Source organism: Panthera leo, chromosome B4, assembly GCF_018350215.1.
Source record: "Panthera leo isolate Ple1 chromosome B4, P.leo_Ple1_pat1.1, whole genome shotgun sequence".
NCBI classification, from domain to species: Eukaryota; Metazoa; Chordata; class Mammalia; order Carnivora; family Felidae; genus Panthera; species Panthera leo.
This window is the reverse complement of record NC_056685.1, coordinates 59,914,032-59,935,352: the sequence shown is the minus strand read 5'-3', so window position 1 is coordinate 59,935,352 and position 21,321 is coordinate 59,914,032. Positions and strand designations below refer to the sequence as shown.

General features: G+C 34.4%; 1 protein-coding gene across 5 annotated transcripts in view; it reads right to left on the bottom strand.

Annotated features, from left to right (window-relative positions):
- Window positions 1-4,129: 4,129 nt before the first annotated feature.
- Window positions 4,130-21,321, bottom strand: part of FGFR1OP2 (FGFR1 oncogene partner 2) — a 34,773-nt gene continuing 17,581 nt past the window's right edge. The window contains exons 2-8 of one of the 5 annotated variants that reach the window (XM_042946127.1): window positions 16,666-16,814; window positions 14,035-14,152; window positions 12,574-12,716; window positions 10,095-10,208; window positions 7,492-7,605; window positions 5,977-6,121; window positions 4,130-4,205 (exon numbers count right to left, since the gene is read on the bottom strand). In XM_042946127.1, the coding sequence (XP_042802061.1) occupies window positions 5,984-6,121; window positions 7,492-7,605; window positions 10,095-10,208; window positions 12,574-12,716; window positions 14,035-14,152; window positions 16,666-16,800 (762 nt within the window). In that variant the 5' untranslated portion in view covers window positions 16,801-16,814 and the 3' untranslated portion in view covers window positions 4,130-4,205; window positions 5,977-5,983. Of the gene's footprint in view, window positions 4,206-5,574; window positions 6,122-7,491; window positions 7,606-10,094; window positions 10,209-12,573; window positions 12,717-14,034; window positions 14,153-16,665; window positions 16,815-17,948; window positions 17,988-21,321 lie in introns of those variants that run through there. The other 4 variants (XM_042946129.1, XM_042946128.1, XM_042946126.1 and 1 more) reach the window with 4 other exon arrangements.

Genomic DNA, 21,321 nt, shown 5'->3' with positions numbered 1-21,321 from the left:
GTATATCCCAGTGATTTTCCACTGAATGTTGTTAACCTCTTGTATTCTGTATGTCTAGAGTCTACAAGACTGGGAATAAAAACCTTATAATCTTTGAGATAGGTCTTTTTTTACCCTTCAAATTCTTATTTAAATTTCAGTTAGAGATAGGACTTAAACATATTCTAGAAGAAGTTCACATTTGAGGAATGCATTCACTTGATCTCACATCAGCCTTTGATTTGATAGCACTGTGTACTTGCCCACTGAGTGGTGCTGAAATTGGAGATGCAGCTGATAAATCCTTGGCATTTTAAAGTAGCCAAGGGCCAGCCCTATTCATCTTGAACTGTATATACAGACAAAAGCAGTGTGCTGAGGCTTGGGGTTATTGCACTGTGACAGGGAGAAACTCTTGAAACACTGATTCTAACCAGCTTTGTTACTTTTATTTTTTTTTAAATTTTTTTTTTAACGTTTATTTATTTTTGAGACAGAGAGAGACAGAGCATGAACAGGGGAGGGTCAGAGAGAGAGGGAGACACAGAATCTGAAACAGGCTCCAGGCTCTGAGCTGTCAGCACAGAGCCCGACGCGGGGCTCGAACTCACGGACCGTGAGATCATGACCTGAGCCGAAGTCGGATGCTTAACCGACTGAGCCACCCAGGAGCCCCAGCTTTGTTAGTTTTATAGAAAGCCCAAATGTAGCCTTCCTAGCAGTATCTGATACTCAAGAAGTATATATCCTGTGTTTCAGGATATTTTTATTCCGGGTCCAGTTCTACCTACTGATACTGATTTCAGTGTAGTGAATTTTCTGCAGGCTTTAGTTTTTCCAAAGCAGTGGGTTTACTCTTTTCCTTTTGCTCATATGGGAAAAAAAACTTGTGAGGGATAGCATTAAATGAAAAAAAATTGAGGAACCAAGGTGTAAGATTCCAATTATGTGTATTTGTGTGTAAATATGTTTAAAAACATTTATAGGGAAGTTTTTCTGATTGACAAGAAACTTCTAATTACCCCTGGGAAGACACAGGTTGTAGGAAGAAGTTGACTTACTTTGAACTGTAATATTTTCTGTATGGTAGATTTTTAACCATCTACATTTATTTTTTCCTTTATGTGAAAGATCACAAAAAGGAACATAACCTAACCAACTTCTGAGAATTTATACACCAGAAATCACAGTACATAAATTATGCACATGAGTTAATGAAGCATTTTTTTTTTTTAATTTTATTTTTGAGAGAGAGAGAGCACAAATGGGGGAGGGACAGAGAGAGAGGGAGACACAGAATCCGAAGCAGGCTCCAGGCTCCGAGCTGTCGGCACAGAGCCTGTCTTGGGGCTCGAACCCACAGACCATGAGATCATGACCTTAGCCAAAGTTGGATGCCATACCGACCGAGCCACCCAAGCACCCCTGGGTGCATTGTTTTAACAGAAATTTCAAACAGTCTGAATATCCATCAGAAGAAAGAGTTGAATAAATTATGATACATCTATACAAAGATAGTCACAAAAAAACTGGTTTGCAGGCAACAGAAAACTAACTGGCTAGTGTATGTAAAACAGTTAGTTGAAAGTATACTGATGTTATTTGCTTCTGGACATTTCCCCCTATGCATTTTATTTATATATATATATATATATATATATATTTATTTAATGTTTACTTTTTGTGAGAGAGCACGAGCAAGAGAGGGGCAGAGAGAGAAGGAGACATAGAATCCGAAGTAGGCTCCAGGCTCTGAGCTCTTAGCACAGAGCCCGATGCGGGGCTCAAACTCAAGAACTGCGAGATCATGACCTGAACCGAAGTTGGATGCTTAACTGACTGAGCCACCCAGGCACCCCACCCGCTATGCAGTTTTTACATGGTTGTAATTACATCTGCAGTATAGCATTCAGGTTTTTATTATGTAAATTTAGTTATTTTTTTGTTCCTGTTGCTAGAATTTTTAAGCCACAGTATATATAAACTGCTTTGGGTAGATATTGATAGTAAATTAGTAATCTGGAAGTAAATTATTTCATTATTGTATGATACTTAGGTTTAATTTGCTCACTCTAACACTATCATAATGTGGCTTTAACCAGGGGAAGCAGTAGAGATGGTGAGAGATGGTAGGATTCTGATATATTTAGAAGGGAGGGGGGTCAATAGGATTTGCTGATGAATTGGATGCAAGATAGAAAAAGTGGAGTCAAAGATGCCACGAAGGTTTTTGGCCTTGGCAGCTGAAAAGATGGAGTTGTCACCATCTGAGATAGGGAAGCATATGGAGAGGCCTGAGGGGAAGACTGCTTGGAGCATGTTAAGTCTGAGATCTTTGATAGTTACAGCTGGAAGAGTCCAGAGTTCATGAGAGCTGTAAATTTGGGAGTCATCAGCATTACAGGTGGTATTTAAAGTCATGAGACTGGGTGAGATCACCAAGGAAGTGAGCAGGAATAAGGACTGAGCCCTGGGGCTTAAAGTCAGAAGAAAGGGACAGAGGAGGCTGAGAGGCAGCCACTGATGTAAAAAGAAAGCCCCTTCAAATTTCAGTTAGAGATTATTCTTCATTGATATTTCACTAAAAAATGAACTCCTATTTTACTCTGTCAAAAAAGGTAGTGATCACCAATAATTGAGTTATGGATCTGTGATCTTCTGGTCATTGAGGCAGTTTAGAAATAGAAAATTTTGGAAGTCACCTTGATATTAAAGAATACCAATATGAGCAGAAAACACTCTGTGAGGTTGTGTAGAACTGGTTTCTTAGAATTGTACTTCCACTATAAAATAAAAAGCATGTAGTGGATAGATGATAGATCATTGTTTTCTAGGGCTGCTGTAACAAATTACTACAGGTAGGGTGGCTTAGCAGAAATTTATTCTCTCACAGTTCTGAAAAACCAGGAAGGCCAGAAGTCTAATATCAAGCAGGGCTGGCCCCTTCTGGAGGCTCTGAGGGATGATTCAATTCATACCCCTCTCCTAGCTTCTGTTGGCACCTTAGGGCTCTGCAGCTTGCATAACTCTCTGCCTCTGTCTTCACATGGCTTTCTCCTTGTGCCTGTTTCAAATATCCTTCTCTCTTATAAGGACACCGGTCACTGGATATAGGGCCCATCCTAAATTCAAGATGATCTAATTCCAAGATCCTTAAATCTGCAAAAACTATTAAAAATGTGGTCAGTATGGGATACCTGGGTGGCTCAGTCCGTTAAGTCTCCGACTCTTGATTTCGGCTCAGGTCATGATTTCATGGTTCGTGAGTTTGAGCCCCGAGTCGGGCTCTGCCCTGGCAGCCTGGAGTCTGCTTAAGATTATCTCTCCCTGTCTCTCTGCCCCTCCCTGCCTCACAGGCACATGCACTCTCCCTCTTTCTCTCCAATAAACTTAAAAAAAATACATGGTTGGGGTGCCTGGGTGGCTTAGTTAAGTATCTGACTTCAGCTCAGTTTGTGAGTTTGAGCCCCGCATTGGGCTGTATGCTGACAGTGCAGAGCCTGCTTGGAATTCTCTCTCTCCTTCTCTATCTGCCCCTACCTCCCCCACTTCTCTCTCAAAAATAAAAATAAACTTTGAAAAGATATATATATATATATATATATATATATATATATATATATATATATATATATATATGAAGATATATATAAAGATTTATATATGAAGATATATATATGAAGATATATATATATATATATATATATATATATATATATGAAGATATATATATATATATGCATGCCACATTCACAGATACACGAGGTTAGCACTTGGACGTGCCTTTGCAGGGACACTTTGTAAAAAAAAAAATTAATACTGATTTTTGATAGAGAGGGGGAGAGAATCCCAAGCAGGCGATGCCCAGTGTGGAGCCTGACTAGAGGCTCAATTCTCTTGACTGTGAGACCATGACCTGAGCCCATATCAAGAGTTGGATGCTGAGCCACCCAGGTGCCCCTGCAGCAGGGACACTCTTAAATCCACTACATATGATTATAAAAAGGTTTGCTGGATCAGCAATAAGTTGCTGGCCAATTCCTAAGAAATACAGATAGAAGTTGTTGCTAAGTACTAGTTTTGTGGTAAGAGATGAAATGCCAGAAAAATAAAATGTAAGCATTGTTCTCACATTAACTTGGAGACCATATCAATTTCAACCACTCACCTTTATTGATAAAATAGGCTCCTATGCAGTATACACTCTCAGACATAAATTTAAGGTTCTGCTTAAAAACAAAAAATATATGGATGGAAAACTGTTGCTATGTAACAAAGCAAATGTCTTTAAACGCCAAGATCTTAAAATTATATCCAAGTAAGAAGACCAAGAATAAATTAACTTGTTTATAAAAAAATAGTTATCAAGAAACATTTTATAATAGAGCTGCCTCAATGAATTGCCTCAGACTTCATCTCAACTGTGTATTTTTTTAAATTCTGACTTGGGATAAAAACTGTATGAATGAATGTGCCACCAAATTAACAGATTCTTTACCCCAAACCAATAGAAAAGGTTAAAAATAAAAACTGTCATTTATAAAATATCAATTAAGGCCTCTGAAAAAAGAATCTATTCAGTGTTTGGGCCATTAGCCCTTTTCAATCAGCCACATCAGCCCCACTTACTCCAAACTTAATGTACAAAAATTCCAAAGTGAAAAGTAGCTTTGAATTTTACCAATATATGAAATTATACACAAAAGCTACCATGTGAATATTTCTTTAACAAATTACATACCCAAAAGTAGAATTTTCTATTGTGCTAATTTTAGTATAAATTAGTATATTTAATCATATTTGATATTTTTATCCTTCTATAATCATAAAATAAGAAAAATTTAGATTTCAATTGATGTTAAAGTACATTTCTTTTTCTAGTGGCTTTTAAAAATTTACATACTGGATATAGATTTTGTAAAAAAAAAAAAACACAAAAAAAACAAGTATTTATAAATCTACAGATTTCCTCTCATCCCCACCCCCACCCTTTGACTGATAGAGTATAAGAAAAATCTTACAGGTTATGAGGACCAGAAAACAAATTTTATTTTGAAATTTTAATTTACTTTCTGTATTTCTTAAGAATACTTTTAAGAAAGGGTTCAATGAGGCAGAGGAATTCCCAATTTACTTTGACATTACCATACCTAGCTTGCTATATCAAACATTGCAACTCTCTTAGCTAAAATAACTACCTAATATCCTTAAAGATCAACCAGAGAAGAGAAAAATCTCATCTTCATTATTTAGAACCAAAACTTAAATCTCTCAAAGGAGTAGTTTAACCTACTAATATGTCTCTTATAAGATCTTTCTTAGAAAGTAATATTCTTTCTCTTTCATTCCTGAAATATTTCATATACTTAAACTTATGGATAATTGTTAGTGGAGTATTTTAATTATGGCAAATCAGCTAAAATTAAATTAACTTTTGTTTATGGTGCATTTGAAACATTCCTACAGTCTTGCAAACTGAATTTTCTTTGACCAAAATTTACAGTAATGGGAAGGTAGACAGGCAACCATTAAAGCTGAAATCTCACAGTACATAAGCTATTTGTTAACTCTGACACCAAACAAGGAGAAATAACATTTAATATGACAGTCTTCCATTCACAAAACTGTGCCAAGATGTGTATTTTAAAATTTGGATAATGTTATGAATTCCCAAACATTTATTGGGAATATTCATGTTTATCCAAGTATCAGCCAGAATATCAACAGTACTGCTATTAGGTTCAGCAGTCACTCAAAAAATCTTTAGTTTGTTCCCCAATTAACAAAGTTTCTATTTTTTAATTATATTTTGGAATAAAATCTACAACCATTAATTCTGCATTTTTGCCAGCGTAAGAATGTCATTGCCAGTGCACTGTACATACTATAGAAAAAAAATAAAGGGTTGCTTGAGATGGATTTTTCTGTTAATTCATTCATGTCAGTAGGCCAGTCCCAGTGACCATTTGGAGCCTTGCAAGAAGCTCACAGACTTACAGGCTCTTCAGCTCTTCCTCAGACTCAGGTCACTATTGGTCACTAATGCTGACAAAGATGAACTTTCAGACACATCATCTTTCCTAAGGTTCAGAAATGATTCTCGAGTTATTTGCAGGATCTCTCTCAAACCTTTGTTTTCTTGCTAAAAGAAGGCAAACAAAAAGATGTAGTCACCAAGATAGCTACAAAAATACAAACCTATCTTAAGCCAAACGTAAGAAGGTATGACAAAAAGTTTTATAATTGGCAGAACAGAAATAGACTAAATGAATATACAAAGTTGAAAACTTGAATCCAGAGAACACTTTTTTAAAGAGGTAGGAACTGTGCTCCTTTTCCATCAGGTCAAAGCTGCCTTATTTATGCAGCTGTAACTGTAAATGGAACCTCAGAAACGGCCTCATTTTATAATCACAGTATAGACGAGGAAAAGTAACATCTAGATTTATATCGATATAAACACAAAGCCAATGATGAGAACCTCTTAGGACCTTAGTTAGTACCTTTACTACTTTCCACGTTAGCATGGAATACAGGAAAGGTTTGGTTTTCCTCACTGGAATTTGAAAGCAGTGGGGCTGGTTGAGTAGATCGTGAGATTTTTCAAGAAGGATAGTTAGGTGGTCAAATCGAGCACTGATAAACAAGTCTTCTTCTAGATTAGTTACTGTAAGAATTTGCAGACATTTAACAACTATTTTGTTCTCAGTCTTACTTTCTACGTTTCAATGGTATAAAGCAAGGATCAGCAAACTACAGCCTGGCTTGAGGCCTGTTATTGTAAGTTAAACTTCACTGAACATAGGTAAGCTGAATATTTTTTTGTGTGTATGGCTGCTTTTGTGTTACAATGACAGAGTTGAGTAGCACAGAGTTGAGTAACACAGAATGTCTGGTTTGCAAAAAAATATTTTCTGTCTGGTCCTTTACTGAAAAAGTTTGCTAAGCCCTGTTTTAAAGAATGAGAGAACACTATGCTTAGAGACTGAAATCACTTTTGGCCCTCTATAACCAGTATCTCCACCATCATTTCAAAAAGAAGCTTTTAAAGTATAAAAGTCTACTGATTTGAACTATTCAACAATAACTTATGCTTTCACTACCACACAATAAAAGACAGAAAAGCTTTTATATTCCACAGAAAAATATGAATGCCCAAAGAATATTTGTAGATTAAAATAATTTTCCCTGCATCACCATGATCTCCAATAGAAATAAAGAAATTTTTTAAATTACTAAGTTAAAAGGCATATTCACCCAATAACAGGAACACATAGGATCAAAAAATGTCAATTTGCTCAAATACTGCTATAAGCTATACTGATCCTAGACTCTTGTATTACTATTGAAATAGTCTTGCATTATATACCTATATAACCAATATCCAGGTTAAGAAAGAGAACATTACTAGTTTTCCCAAGATGTATATATTTATGTATTTAAATGGGATGTATTTTCTGGCATAAATCTTCGTGTGGACAGTTTTCACCCAATTTACAATTTAAAACTTACTTCAAGTTGAAATATTCGTTCCTGTTCCTTGCAACCCTGTTGCTCATCAATTTCAATGGCTTTCCTCATTACTGCTGCCATTTCTGTTATCTGATCAACATGTGCTTGTAATTCCTGAAAAAAAGATGGGAGTTGCAAATCAGTGAAATAACTGTTTTTACTTTTGGATACTCTTTTAAAAAAAAAAAATCTGCTTTGCCACTTAATATGAATGTAATATTCTTACATTGCCATTTAACATGAATGTAATATATCAAACACATTTATAAGAAAGTTGACTGACCATGAATGTGCTTTTGAAATCAGATTTCTGTTAGGACTATAAATAAGGATAAGCAGCATAATTACAACTAAACCCACTAGCAAGAAGAGTACTATTTCACATTCCTCTTACCACAAATGATCAACAACCTTTCCTTTTTTGTACCTACACCTACTAAAGTAATGGGAAAGACAAAAATTTTTGACACATTCAATCTCTTTATCTCTAAAGTCTTGATGATTTATAAATCTTTATTATCTATGCCTAAACATTAATTTCAATCCAATCTACACTTGATCTTAGCCAAAAGGCCAAGAAGCGATGATCTCAATCCAACCTAAAACTTTTACAGGTTATAATCCTCCTTGAGAGCAGGAACTGTATCTTGTTTATATTTGCCTGTGTTTGGTACATAACAGATCAGATAATAATAAATACTAAGTAAAATGAACATAAGTCTGCTTTTAAGTATTAAAATATTAAATGGCCTTCTTTGCAAACTGTTCAAAATATAATTTAGGTATAAAATAGATATCCACATTTATTTGGTACAGCAAGTAAATTTTTTCCAATCTTGTGGTATTCATTTTTGCACACCCATGATGCGCCAGGCACTGTGCTAGGCAATAGGAATACGAAGCCTATTAAGACATGTTTCCTGCTTTCAAGGAGCTTCTAGTCAGGTGAAAGAGACAGACACAAGGTTTAAAAACCAGCAGAAACTTAATAATAATCATTTCTCAACAAACAGCTTCTATAGACCATTGTTCACTGGCAGTTGAGGGTGGCTTTATTATATTAAGGTCAAAACTCAAGTATAAAAGCTCAAAACTGCCCCCAAACCTTGTCTCTTAAATAGCCGTATATACCCTATTTGTAAAAAGGATTTGAAGGCGACCCCCAAAACCTACAAAACTAGTAAACTGTGAAAGAAATATGGAGAACAGTATCTTTAGCAAACCACAGAATATCTTCTAGCCAACAAAAATGCAAGTCCTTGTATTATTTTAATGGAAAAACCTATACAATGCTAGTATGCAAAAGGCGGCAAAATAAAAGGACTAATCTACCCTATCCAATATGATGCTACATAAATGTCAATGAAAATTAAACACCTTTTAAAAAGTTAACAATTCAGCTCCTCAGTTGCATTAGTGACACTTCAAGTGCTCACTAGCCACATGTGGCTGGTGGCTTCCATTCTGAACAGCACAGATAACATTTCCATCATTTCAGAAAGTGCTATTGGACAGTCCTGGATTAGATTATGGTAGCAAGAATAGTGTCAAGACAAACATTTGTCATATTCTGAAACAGTTTTTTGAAAATGATTAAATCCCCTCCCTCTGGAAAGGGAGCATAATGTTTAAAAGCAAGTTAAATACAGATAACTGCAGCAGCAGATTAAGGATAATGAAAAAATTCTGAACACCAACACTTTTTTCAGCTTATCATTTACTGTCCTTTTAGGTTAAAAGACGGTACAGGAAGGAAATAATTCTTTGCCTTTAAAATGGAAGAAAACAAGATTCCACTAATTTTTTCAGGACAGAGCCTGTTCTAATAAAATCATGAAACAAAACAAAATCCCAAGACTTCAAACAGAGTAGTATTTTTCTAGACCCAGTTCATGGATAGTTCATTTATTACAATAAAATTTTTAGGGAAGCATCATAGACCTTTTAATGAACACAAGAGGCTAAGACCTGTGTTTTCGAAACAGTCTTAAAGGCACAAAGTGTCAGTAACATAATCCTTGAATTGTCAGTGATATAATCCTTGAAATGCTCATTTTTAACTCTTGTTTAGGTTTATTCAACTTTGCTCAGTCAAGACCTGCCACAATTAAAACAAAGTTAAGACAAGATAGTGTATGCTATTAATTCATAACACCTAAACAAAGGCATTTTTAGGTAACTGTGAACTCAAACTGAAGGACTACTAACCATCAGAAATCTGAATTAAAACAGTTTGAGCAAAATTTTTATGAAATTAGATTAAAATGACTGCCAAGAAAACATCTTTGATGTTCCCAAAGAGGGTAATTGTTTAAAGACTACTAAAATTTTGCAGCGATAAAATGAAAAGCTGGCTTGAACAACCTTTAGAGCCTGCAGTTACCTAACAGGCTGTGTATGATACAATACACAGAGAAATGACAGATTTAAAGTTTCTACACTGAATGTTTTTGCATGGCTATCAAAAGCACAGCATTTCTTAAAAGCAAGTTCATTTATTTGTTGATTTAAACTGGCAGGAAAATTCAATGTAAAAGAACGTTTTAAATGGACCTCCCCCCTTCCATCCACACCCCAAAAGTTGACTGTTTTATTTAGTGTACATTCTGATTTGCTTCCAAGTGCCTCCTCTCCAGTCCATGTTGAGATGCTTCAAAGATGTGTCGAGATGCATCAAGGAAGAATCCTTCGGAGCTGTTACGATGTACCATGTCAATCTGTAGTATAGAGTCATTATAATGTTAATACGGATATTATCCGTAATTTAAAAACTGATGAGTGTTAGTTCATGCGTGTTAGCCAACTGTTTGAAATGTTTGTTTTTTTAAGATTTCCAAAAAGGCATCTGTTCAAAAATAACGTAAAAATGAGTATTTGGATAAAAATGAGTTCTTCTCAAACCTTTTACTGATTTTTAAATCTGTGCTCAAAAACTTCTAAGTGAGGGAGAAATTCTGTATCACGGTGGTTTCAAAATGGTCTCACGCCAAAATGCTGTTATGTGTAACTCTGTTAATCTAAATGTGTTATAAAATTTTTTTGTGTTTAGGCTTATCAGAGTGTCAATACCTAAACACATCCTGGAATCTTTTATTTCTGCACCTTTATCACACAAGTGTCTCTCACCCACTTCTGCTTGTTGACACTTCCCCCCCTCTAATAATAACTCAAGGCTGGATTTAGATGGGATTTTTCTTCCTTTCTTGACACCTTTCCAGATTCTCCTCATGAGAACTAATCTTACTTCCACTCATATTCCCATATTAAATGATATCTCTATTTTAGGATTCATCACATCCTATCTTATATTTGATATGTTTCTATCTCCCTTTACACTGTAAGCTCCTATGGCAAAGTAATGGAACATATGTATTTATTCATCTTATGATTAATAACTAAGCCAGTGCAAGTGTTAATAAATGTTTATTTGAGTTGAAGTGTCTCCTTTTTGGGAAAAATCAAAATCACAAACATTAATATGTATTAGTTAGAATTAACAACAAGTAACTGAACAGTCATTTTATGGAAGGTAAGGATCAGCACTTAGATGAATTCAATCTCCATAGTAAAAAAGGATGGTTTACAGCTATCTTAAGAAATGTTTAACTTTACGGATTAATGAAATTGCTCTAGTGAATGGCAAAATCTTATGTGTTTTAGAAAACATTTGCTTCTGGCATAGTTGCTACCAGACAACTTAGCAACCTGCAGTATCTTATGCTAAACACTTTTTGGTCAGCGTATTCCCTTTAGATCTTAAAAAATTTCTTAGGTTTTAAACACTAGGGGCTTTTGGAATTTCTCAAGATTATACCAATAATTTAAATCAATTTAAATTTATTTTACCAATAATTTAAATCAATTCATCTTTGTACCTTTAAAAGAAACAGTCAAGTTATACAATTAAATTTAAATGTTTTTATAATGATCTCTAACAATAAATTTATGTTCAAAAGATTGCCACTTAAACATCCAAGGTTATTCCCCTTCAGTTAGAAGATGAATAGTGTAATTAGATAACATTAAACGCTTATTTATTAATCTATTTTACTATTGACACAGGAAATATCTATTACTAACTTCCTTAATAATGTAAAGTTGTCACACAAAGATTTACTAGATATCTAATTTTAATAGAATAATAACTTAAAAATACCTACAAGCACTAAGATGGAAGAATTAAGAATTATCTTAAGGACTCTAAAATGTATTTCAATAATTGAGAAAGATGAAAACATGTCTTAAAACAGTATTTCTTAAATGTTAGTTATAACTAATAGTTAGCTCACCATTATCCAATACAGATAATAGCTAGAAATCACAGTATTCTAATATTTTTATTTCACACCAGCAGTTAAAACTCAGTTTAAAATGTAAATAGGAAAGGATTATTCTACTTGTCTTTATAGCAGTTGCTAACAAACACAGGGACATACAAAAAGGAAACACACAGGGATGTCAATAAGTAAAATGAGCAGAGGGAAAGACACAAATTTCTAACCAGTTGGGCTTTGTCTCTAAAAATGGTGCTAACTGATCTGCGCCTGGGGGCAGCAGGGGGCAAAATTTTAAGATGTTGGTTCTTTTCCTCCCCAGCCGCCCATGGTTTTTTCCATCATACTCAGTATTATTTATAATCTGGATGAAGTAGCCTCATTCAATAAATAGTCTTAAGAAAAACAAGTCTACCTTTAGCTGGTTTCAGATTTCTGAAATGTTTTCAGCATTTCAATTTTTGTTTTTGCAACAAATGTCAACACACATATTAGAAGAAATATTTCTTAAAAGCAGATAACCTTACAGAATAATTTTGAATTGAATACACTTACCTTTAACTTCCCAAATAAAATTTATTTTTGAAAGTATGTTAAAGCTATTAGGGGACAAAAGGAGTTAGGAGGATAATCAAAATATATAACAAGTAATGAAAAAAATAAGGAAAAGCAGAAAATTTCAGAAAGATGAAGTATTCAGTATCATGTTAGATACCTGTGATTTAACAACAGCAAAAAAAAAAACTCAACACAAGTTAACTGATTTGTGCTTCTTTTCATTTCAAATTATGTTTATAAAATGGATTACCTTGGAGTGCTGCTCTTTTAACTTCGTTATTATACCTGGATCATCTTTTTTGCTAGCCATTAGCAGTCTAAACATTTGCTCTCGATACTTGCTCATTATAAGTTCCAAGGCAGACTGATGTTCTTCCAGAGATGTACGCAATTCTATCAAGAACAACATGAATAACAGTATATTTTACTGAAACTTGAGTTAAAGATGTACAAAATAGTCTCTTCCCAATTACATTTATCAAAAAAGCAACTTTATAAAGAGGGTATTTTGGCAAGAAAACATATGAAAAAATCTTGCCATAAAGAAATAAAGGATACCAAATAGAGTCCTTTATTAGTTTTTTGAATAACCATTTAAAACTAATTTTTATAGAATCATTTCAACAAACATTTACTGAATAACAATTAAATACCAGATAATGCTGTATATTAGGAACTCCCAAAAGGCCATGGAGCGCACAGTCTAGTCGAGAAAGCCAATACATAAATAATTATAATACAATGTATAAAGTACAGAATAGAGCTCTACCCAAATATATATGAGAGAAGTCTGTGAGGAAAAAGTGGTGAAAGCTTTATATTACTGAGATTAATTTGCATTTCTTCAGCTGAAAAATAAAGGAAAAGACATTCTGAATAGGGAGGCATGACAGTGGATGCTGTGTTGAGGGACTAGTTCAGGATGGCAAGAAAAAAGGTTTCATGGAGAAGAGAGGTATGGGAAAAAGAAAAAGAGGCTTAGAGTTAATTTTGAAGGCTTTCGGATAAGGAAATAAGTATACAGTGAAGGTTCTAAAGCAAAAGAATAGCATGATCAGATATATCTTTGAAAAATTAATCTGATGCCTGTGTTGAAGATAGACTGAAGGGGAAAAGAGACTGCCATCAGGGAGACCAATGAGGGCAGTTCAGGGACGTGATTATGAACGCCTAAGCAAGAAGCCAAAGCAGTGGGACCACAGAGAAAGAAAGGGAATTATTTCATAGGTAACAACAATGGTACAAACTGGATATTGAGGGTGAGAACCTAAGATGACTCCAAGCAAGGTAGACACTCATATATAGGAAAGGGATAAAAACTAATACATAGATTTTAGACATATGGACCAGAAATAAGATTAGTAACAGAGAGCAAATTTAGTTGGCCATTGCCCCACTGGTTCCAAATTAATAGTCCAATTGTAAATTAAAGCTCTCTTTTAACTAAATGTAACTAATTTTAACTATAATCCAATGCACTATCCTCTTCAAATGGTATGTGGATGAGAGTAACAAATAATAAACAGTAACAAAAGAACATGTGCAAAAGAAATGAAAAAATTTTTTTAAACTCCTTTATTTTCAAGGCATTTGATGAGCCACTTAGTAACTTAATTCATTATAACATTCCTGGTTCTTAACTCTAGTGGTCAAACTCCGTTGTTTTTACAATCATATGTTCACTGGAATGAAGTGATTATATATATCTTACCTTTGTTCTCTTGTTGCAATTCCCTGATTTGTCTGTTTTCTTGCTGGATTCCCATAACTAATGTGGACCGTGGCCGATGCCTTGCAACTTCATTAAGTTCTTGAATTTCTTCCTGATACTAATGAAAAGATTAAAAAGGAACATGTGGGGAGAAAATATTTGAAAATATATTTCTGAGATATATATCTAATGAGGGTTTAATATCCAGAATATATAAAGAACTCTTAAAACTCTCAACAATAAGAAGACCACCCAATTAAGAGATGGGCAAATAAGATAAGTTCTGGGGATCTAATGTATAGCATGGTGACTATAGTTAATAATATTGTATTCTATGGTTAGAAATTAATAAGAGTAGATCTTAAATGTTATCACACACAACATACATGGTAATTATGTGAGGCGATGGAGGTGTTAACCTTACTGTGGTAATCACTTTGCAATACATATGTGTATCAAATCATCTTGTACACCCTAAGCTTACACAATGTTGTATGTCAATTCTATCTCAGTAAAGCTGGGGAAAAAATGGGCAAGGGGTCTGAAGAGACAATTCTCTAAAGAAGGTATACAAATGGCCAATAAGCACATAAAAAGATGCTTAATATTATTAGTCATTAGAGAAATGCAATTCAATATAACAGTGAGATACAACTTCACAACCATTAGGATGATCTTAATCAAAAAGTCAAATAACAAGTGTTAGAATGTGGAGAAACTATTATATTGTTGATTGGAATATAAAATGGTGTAGCTGCTTTGGAAAACAGTCTGGCAGATCTTCAAAAAGTTAAACACAGCTATTATATGACCCATCCATTCTACCCCCAGGTATATACCCAAGATAACTAGAAATATATGTTTATACAGACACATACACAAATATTCATAGCAGTATTATTTGTAATAGCCCCCAAATAGAAACAATCCAAATGTCCATCAACTGATGGACACAATACACTATATCCTTATATGATGGAATATTAAGTCAGCAATTAAAAGGAAAAAAAAACTGATATATGCCACAACATGGATGAACTACAAAAACATTTTAAAAAGTCACAAAAAAGCCACATATAGAACAACATTTACATGAAATGTCCCAAATAGACAAATCCATAGAGATAGAAAGATTAGTTGCCAGAGGGAAGGGAAAGCCAAGGGAGTGGCTGCTAACAGAGGTGGACTTTGGGGGGTGATTGGAAGTTCTGGAATTAGACAGTGATCATGGTAGCACAACCTGTGAATGTACCAAAATCCAATGAACTATACCTTTCAAAAGGGTACCTTTTATTTACGGGTATTGTGAATTATATCTCAATAATAATAGTAAAAGAACATGGGCAAAAGAAATGAAAAAATTTTTAATGTGAATCTAACTTTAAAACTGTACTCCTTTATATTCAAGGCATTTTATTCTTTTTAATTTTTTAAGTTTATTTTCTTAATAAAGAAACAGTGACAGAGACAGAGACAGAGACAGTGTGAGTGGGGGGAGGGGCAGAGAGAGGGAGAGGGAGACAGAGAATCCCAAATAGGCTCCACACTGTCAGTGCAGAGCCCCATGTGGGGCTCAAACGCTCAAAACCATGAGATCATGACCTGAGCCGAAACCTAGAGTCAGACACTTAACGAACTGAGCCACCCAGGCGCCCCTATATTCAAGGCATTTTAATGTTCCACTTAGTAATGTATTAATTATTCTTGGTTTTTAACTTTAGTTGTCAAACTCTTTTGTTTTTACAACTCAATACCAGATATGTTTACTGGAATGCATGAGTCAAACTGTATAGTTAGGGAGATAGGTAATCTGTTTAGGGCAACAAAACAAGTAAATTTGCTCCATTATTTCTAGTAGCTTTGTTAAAAGCATCATCCCAGGATTGCTTCCTTTTACAAAATGGATGAGTTTCACAAGAGTAGGCTATGAATATACATCTCCCCTGATTTCCATCATAATAGCAGAGATTTTATATTTCTCTTAGAGTTGAAAGTTTTTATCATAAGGCTTAAAATGATAGCTGAACTCCATGGACCACTGGAAAATTCTTACATGCAAGTTCTTATATAAAAGAATAAGAAGTGAAGTCCTTTTCATTTCTTCTTTTATTGATAGCATTAAATGAAAAACAAGGTAGTAAGTACAAATTCAACAACTGCCTAATGTATAAACCAGATACTGCCTTACATCATTTTCAAAAACTACTTCATTGTTAAATAACATCACTAAGTACTTTTACAGAGAAAAATATGAACATTACATTATAAAAATAGGAGAGCGAAAAGTATGTGTCACTATTAGTAAAAGTTATTATTTGGTTTTTGTCATATATATCTGAACCTAATATATTCATATATTTTCTAAACTCCAATGTGCAACTCTGTCAGAAAAACAAGTGATCAAATCTACAGTTTTTAGAGTATACATGCATATATACTGTCACCTGGATGTGACAAAATTATATGATAAAGTAAAATTAAAACATAGAAGTCAAGCTACTTTTAAATTCTATAGAACATTAAAAAAATACCTAAATACTAATTAGGCAGAAATTTATGATTCAAGCAATACATAAATGTGTAGGACTGCTTTTTAAAAAAAGAATCAACAAGAAAGAAGAAAAATCAAACCTGCTTCATTGCTTCTACCCGCTTGTTAAGAGCTGTGGTTTGCTCAATCAGAGATTCTGCTGCATCATCATGATCTCTCAATCTTTCAACAAGAGCTTTGGCATCAGCAAGTGCCTTCTCAATTGTGCAACTCATTTCTAAAGGAATACCTATAAAATTAAAATCAAGATTCAAAACAAAGCCAGCATACCATTTTATTATTTTAGGTTCATGTTAACATAGATATGCTTCTTAAGCTGCAATTGTTATAGGACTGTTCATGGGGAGAAAAAAACATCTAAGAACCCTTGCAGTTTTGCTTCTGTTAGGATGGCATAAGCTTGAAAGTGAATTTATAATAGTAAAAAAATTAAAGCATATATAAATGATTTGCAGAAATAATCAGAATGTATTTAAAACACCCTGAATCTATGGTGGGGAAAAGAAGCACAAATCAAGTGAATACATTTTATATTGTATAAAAATTGTGCTTTTGGGGCACCTGGCTGGCTCGGCTGGTAGAGCATGCGACTCTTGATCTTAGGGTTTTAAGTTCAAGTTCCATGTTTAGGTGTAGAGATTACTGAAAAATAAAATCTTTTTATTTTTATTTTTTTAAATGTTTTTATTTATTTTTGAGAGAGAGAACATGAGCAGGGGAGGAACAGAGAAGGAGACACAGGCTCCAGGCTCTGAGCTGTCAGCACAGAGCCCGACGGGGGGCTCGAACTCATAAACAGCGAGATTCTGACCTGAGCCGAGGTCAGATGCTTAACCAACCCAGGTGCCCCCAAATAAAATCTTTAATAAAAAAAAAAAATTGTGCTCTTCATGAGGGCACTCTCTCATCTTGTTATTTGTGAAAAAGGTCACTTTATTAGTCTATATTCTGTGGTTCATGATTCTCAGTCACTAACTAGGAGATCCTTCCTAGCCTCTGCTTAGTTAGGTGACCTGAGACCCCATTCACAACACACACTGACCAGCCAAAGTGGTCTCTTATGTGTCATGCTACGTCAAAGTGTCCTTCTTTTGGAGGAACTACTTCTTACAGGAACTATTATAATCCTAACTCTTGCACTTTCCTTAGTAAGTAATTAAAAAAAATATATTACTTAGAGCACCAGCCATTATCAGAAATTTTTGATATGTTAAAAGCAATAAATATTTAAGAGGAGCTCAAAATATTAGGAGACAAAATATGAAACAGTTAGTTAGCTTCACCATTTGGTATGCAGTGACCTCAAAACAAATTTTAATTCTAAAATAATCTCTCTCAAAAATGTAAACCTTCTGAAACTTACCATCTTTTTGTTTGTTTATTTATTTTGAGAATGACAGAGACAGACAGGCCACAAACTAGGGGTGGGCAGAGAGAGGGAGAAAGAGAATCCCAGGCAGGCTCTGTGCTGATCTCATGAACTGTGAGATCATAATCTGCACTGAAATCAAGAGTTGGGCACACAACCAACTAAGCTACCCAGGTGCCCCTGAAACTTACTATCTTCAAATTTTCTCTTTATACTAAGTTTTACCTTACCTTCTATATGAGCCATACTCTCTTCAGGGTTTTCTCAAAAAGTAAAATCACACTATAAAATTACTAGGCCAGAAGCCAGCTCTATAAGTTAAAACTCTCATATGGATCCCAGTTAACGGCTATAATTAAGGATTTCATCAACTTTAGGAAGACAGAAATTTGCTACAGAATGTGACTGTTAGAGTCTACTGTACTAGTTCAAACCTGAATAATAGGATTCAATTAGAATAAATTAAAGGGTAAAACTGCCAATTTACAAAATCTTCAATGTGACTAGACATTTCTAGAGAGCTTCCAAAATTAAACAAGCTGGAAATTAATACTTCTGGCTCCCCAGATAAAACAACCAAAAGATTTGTCTTCTAAGATTTGAGAGGTTTAGCAAAAGGTACTTGAAAAAACGAGAAGCAAAAGGGTCATTAGTCATCAATGTCCCATACTAGCTAAAACACAGAAGGACAACTATCCAGTGTCTGTCCAAGATACTGCTTCTAGGAAAACATTAGCATCCAACAATGTCCTGTCCTTTCTCCAAACTTCCAAAGATAATTACCAAATGCTATAGATGGATAATAATACAGATTTCCTTTCATATTTAAGTCACCATATCTGCCATTAACTCCACTACCATGAAACACTAGATCCTTCAGAGTAAAAGTTTCAAGTTATTTAAAGTCCCCTTACCAATAAACCCACAAAAACAAACAGAACAAAACAAACAGGGAGGGAGAAGAGGGGACAAACTGACTTATATTTGATAGCTTGACACTACCTAAAATAGACAACACACAATAAAAATACTATACAAGCTAACATGCTATGTATGTACTAGTATATATACATATGTAAGTATAGAACTACTTTAAAGTGTGTTATAAACTAAGTTCTTTGACCACAAATCCTTATGCAGGGGCCTCAGATAAAACAATAATAAAATCATAAATCTATGGAGAAGTTCAAAGATTCCATCACAGACACGCAAAATCTGGTCTGACATTCCAAAAAGAAACATGGGATGATCAAGTTGTAAAATCTATAAAGATAAGAGCTGCCACAATCAGAATGGTGACTTGATAGCACCAGATGAAACCTCAAATGGACTCTAGAAACTCCATGAAACATTTCATTCCAATAGGAAAAAACTGGCCACAGTATTCAAAACATGGATAGAGAATTTTTTTGGATAGCATAAGATATGGCCCAGTGCATGCTTTATTTGTAGATAAATCTGGAAAATTTTTATTTTTTTTTAATTAAAAAAATTATTTTAGGTTTATTTATTTTGGGGAGAGAGACAGAAAGAGTGGGAGAGGGGCAGAGAGAGAGAGGGAGAGAGAGAATCCCAAGCAGGCTCTGCACTGTCAGCACAGAGCCTGATGTGGGGTTTGAACTCACAAAGCATGAGATCATGACCTGAGCTGAAACCAATAGATGGATGCTTAACCAACTGAGCCACCCAGGTGCCCCTGGAAAAATATTAAAGACGAAATGAGGACTAAAACCATTCCTAAAGGATTTTTTTTTTAACATCTCCCAGTGGATTTTATAAGGTTGTCTCTCTATGCTCTAGGAATATGTAACATTCATTAATATACTAGAATATTTATTTTATGAACGGATTGAAAAAGCCCTCTGCTGAAAAGACATAATAGTAACAGAAGTTAAAATACTATTATAGTTTGTATTTTCTATCAACTACATTCTAACTTATCAATCAAGTAATATGGAAACGAAAGCAAAAAGTAATATGGAAACATATTTAGCTGGAACAGTTATTTATGAGCTTAAATTATGCAACACTTTATCTCTTCCTCAGAAATCTTCCTGTCTTCATCATTCCCAGGCCTCAGCAAAACCCAAACAGGATAAATCCAAGTAGGTCTAAGCTGAGACACATCATAATCAAATTTCTGAAAACTAAAAACAAAGAAAAATTCTTGAAAACAGTAAGAGACAAATGATACTTATAAAGAACCAACAATTTGAAGGACTATCAATCTTTCATCAGAATCAGGATGGCCAGAAGCCAAAATGATTGAAACTGAAAGTGGAACACTTAAAATACAGAAAGAACAGAACTGTTACCCCAGAATTCTATACCCAGGAAAAATAACATACATACACGAAAGTGAAATAAGAATCATTTTCAGAAGAAAACGAATTCATTTCTAATAGATTTGTTCTAAAGGAAATTCTTCAGAGAGAAGCAAAATGGTATCAGAAGGCAACTTAGAGCATCAGGAAAAAAGGAGAACAGAAATAGGCAAATACAGTGATCTATTTCTGAGTGTTTTAAAATGTCTTATGTTTGAGGGGGTGCCTGGGTGGCTCAGTCAGTTGAGTGTCCGACTTCGGCTCAGGTCATGATCTAATGGTCCGTGAGTTCGAGCCCCGTGTCGGGCCCTGTGCTGACAGCTCAGAGCCTGGAGCCTGTTTCGGATTCTGTGTCTCCCTCTCTCTCTCTGCCCCTCCCCCGCTCATGCTCTGTCTCTCTCTGCCTCTCAAAAAATAAAGAAACGTAATAAAAAATTTTTTTTTAAATAAAATGTCTTATGTTTGAAAACAAGAACTATAACTTTTACCTGATAGAATTTTCAATTTATGTAGATATAATATATAACTATGACATAAAAGTGGAAGGGTAAATGGACCTATAAAGTGAAAAGGTTTCAAAATGTCACTTGAAATTATTAAATGTTGGGGTACTTTGGTGGCTCAGTTGGCTAATCATCCAACTCTTAATTTCGGCTCAGGTCACAATCTCATGATTCATGGGATTGAGCCCTGCACTTGACAATGTGGGCCTGCTAATATGTAATTAGTTATATATGTATGTATGTGTGTATATGTATATGTATATGTGTATGTACATACACATATACATATATACGTACAGATACATATATATGTATACTTATGTGTACATACATACACACACACATACATACACACACATATATACATACATATATATACACATATATATATAAAATTCCTAGCGAAACCTCTTGAAAAACTGTACAGAGATAATAGTCAAAATCACAAGAGATGAATTAAAATAAAGGAACAAAATATTGAAGGAACAAACAAAATAAATCATAAGATGTTGGATCTAAATCCAACCATATTTATAATTA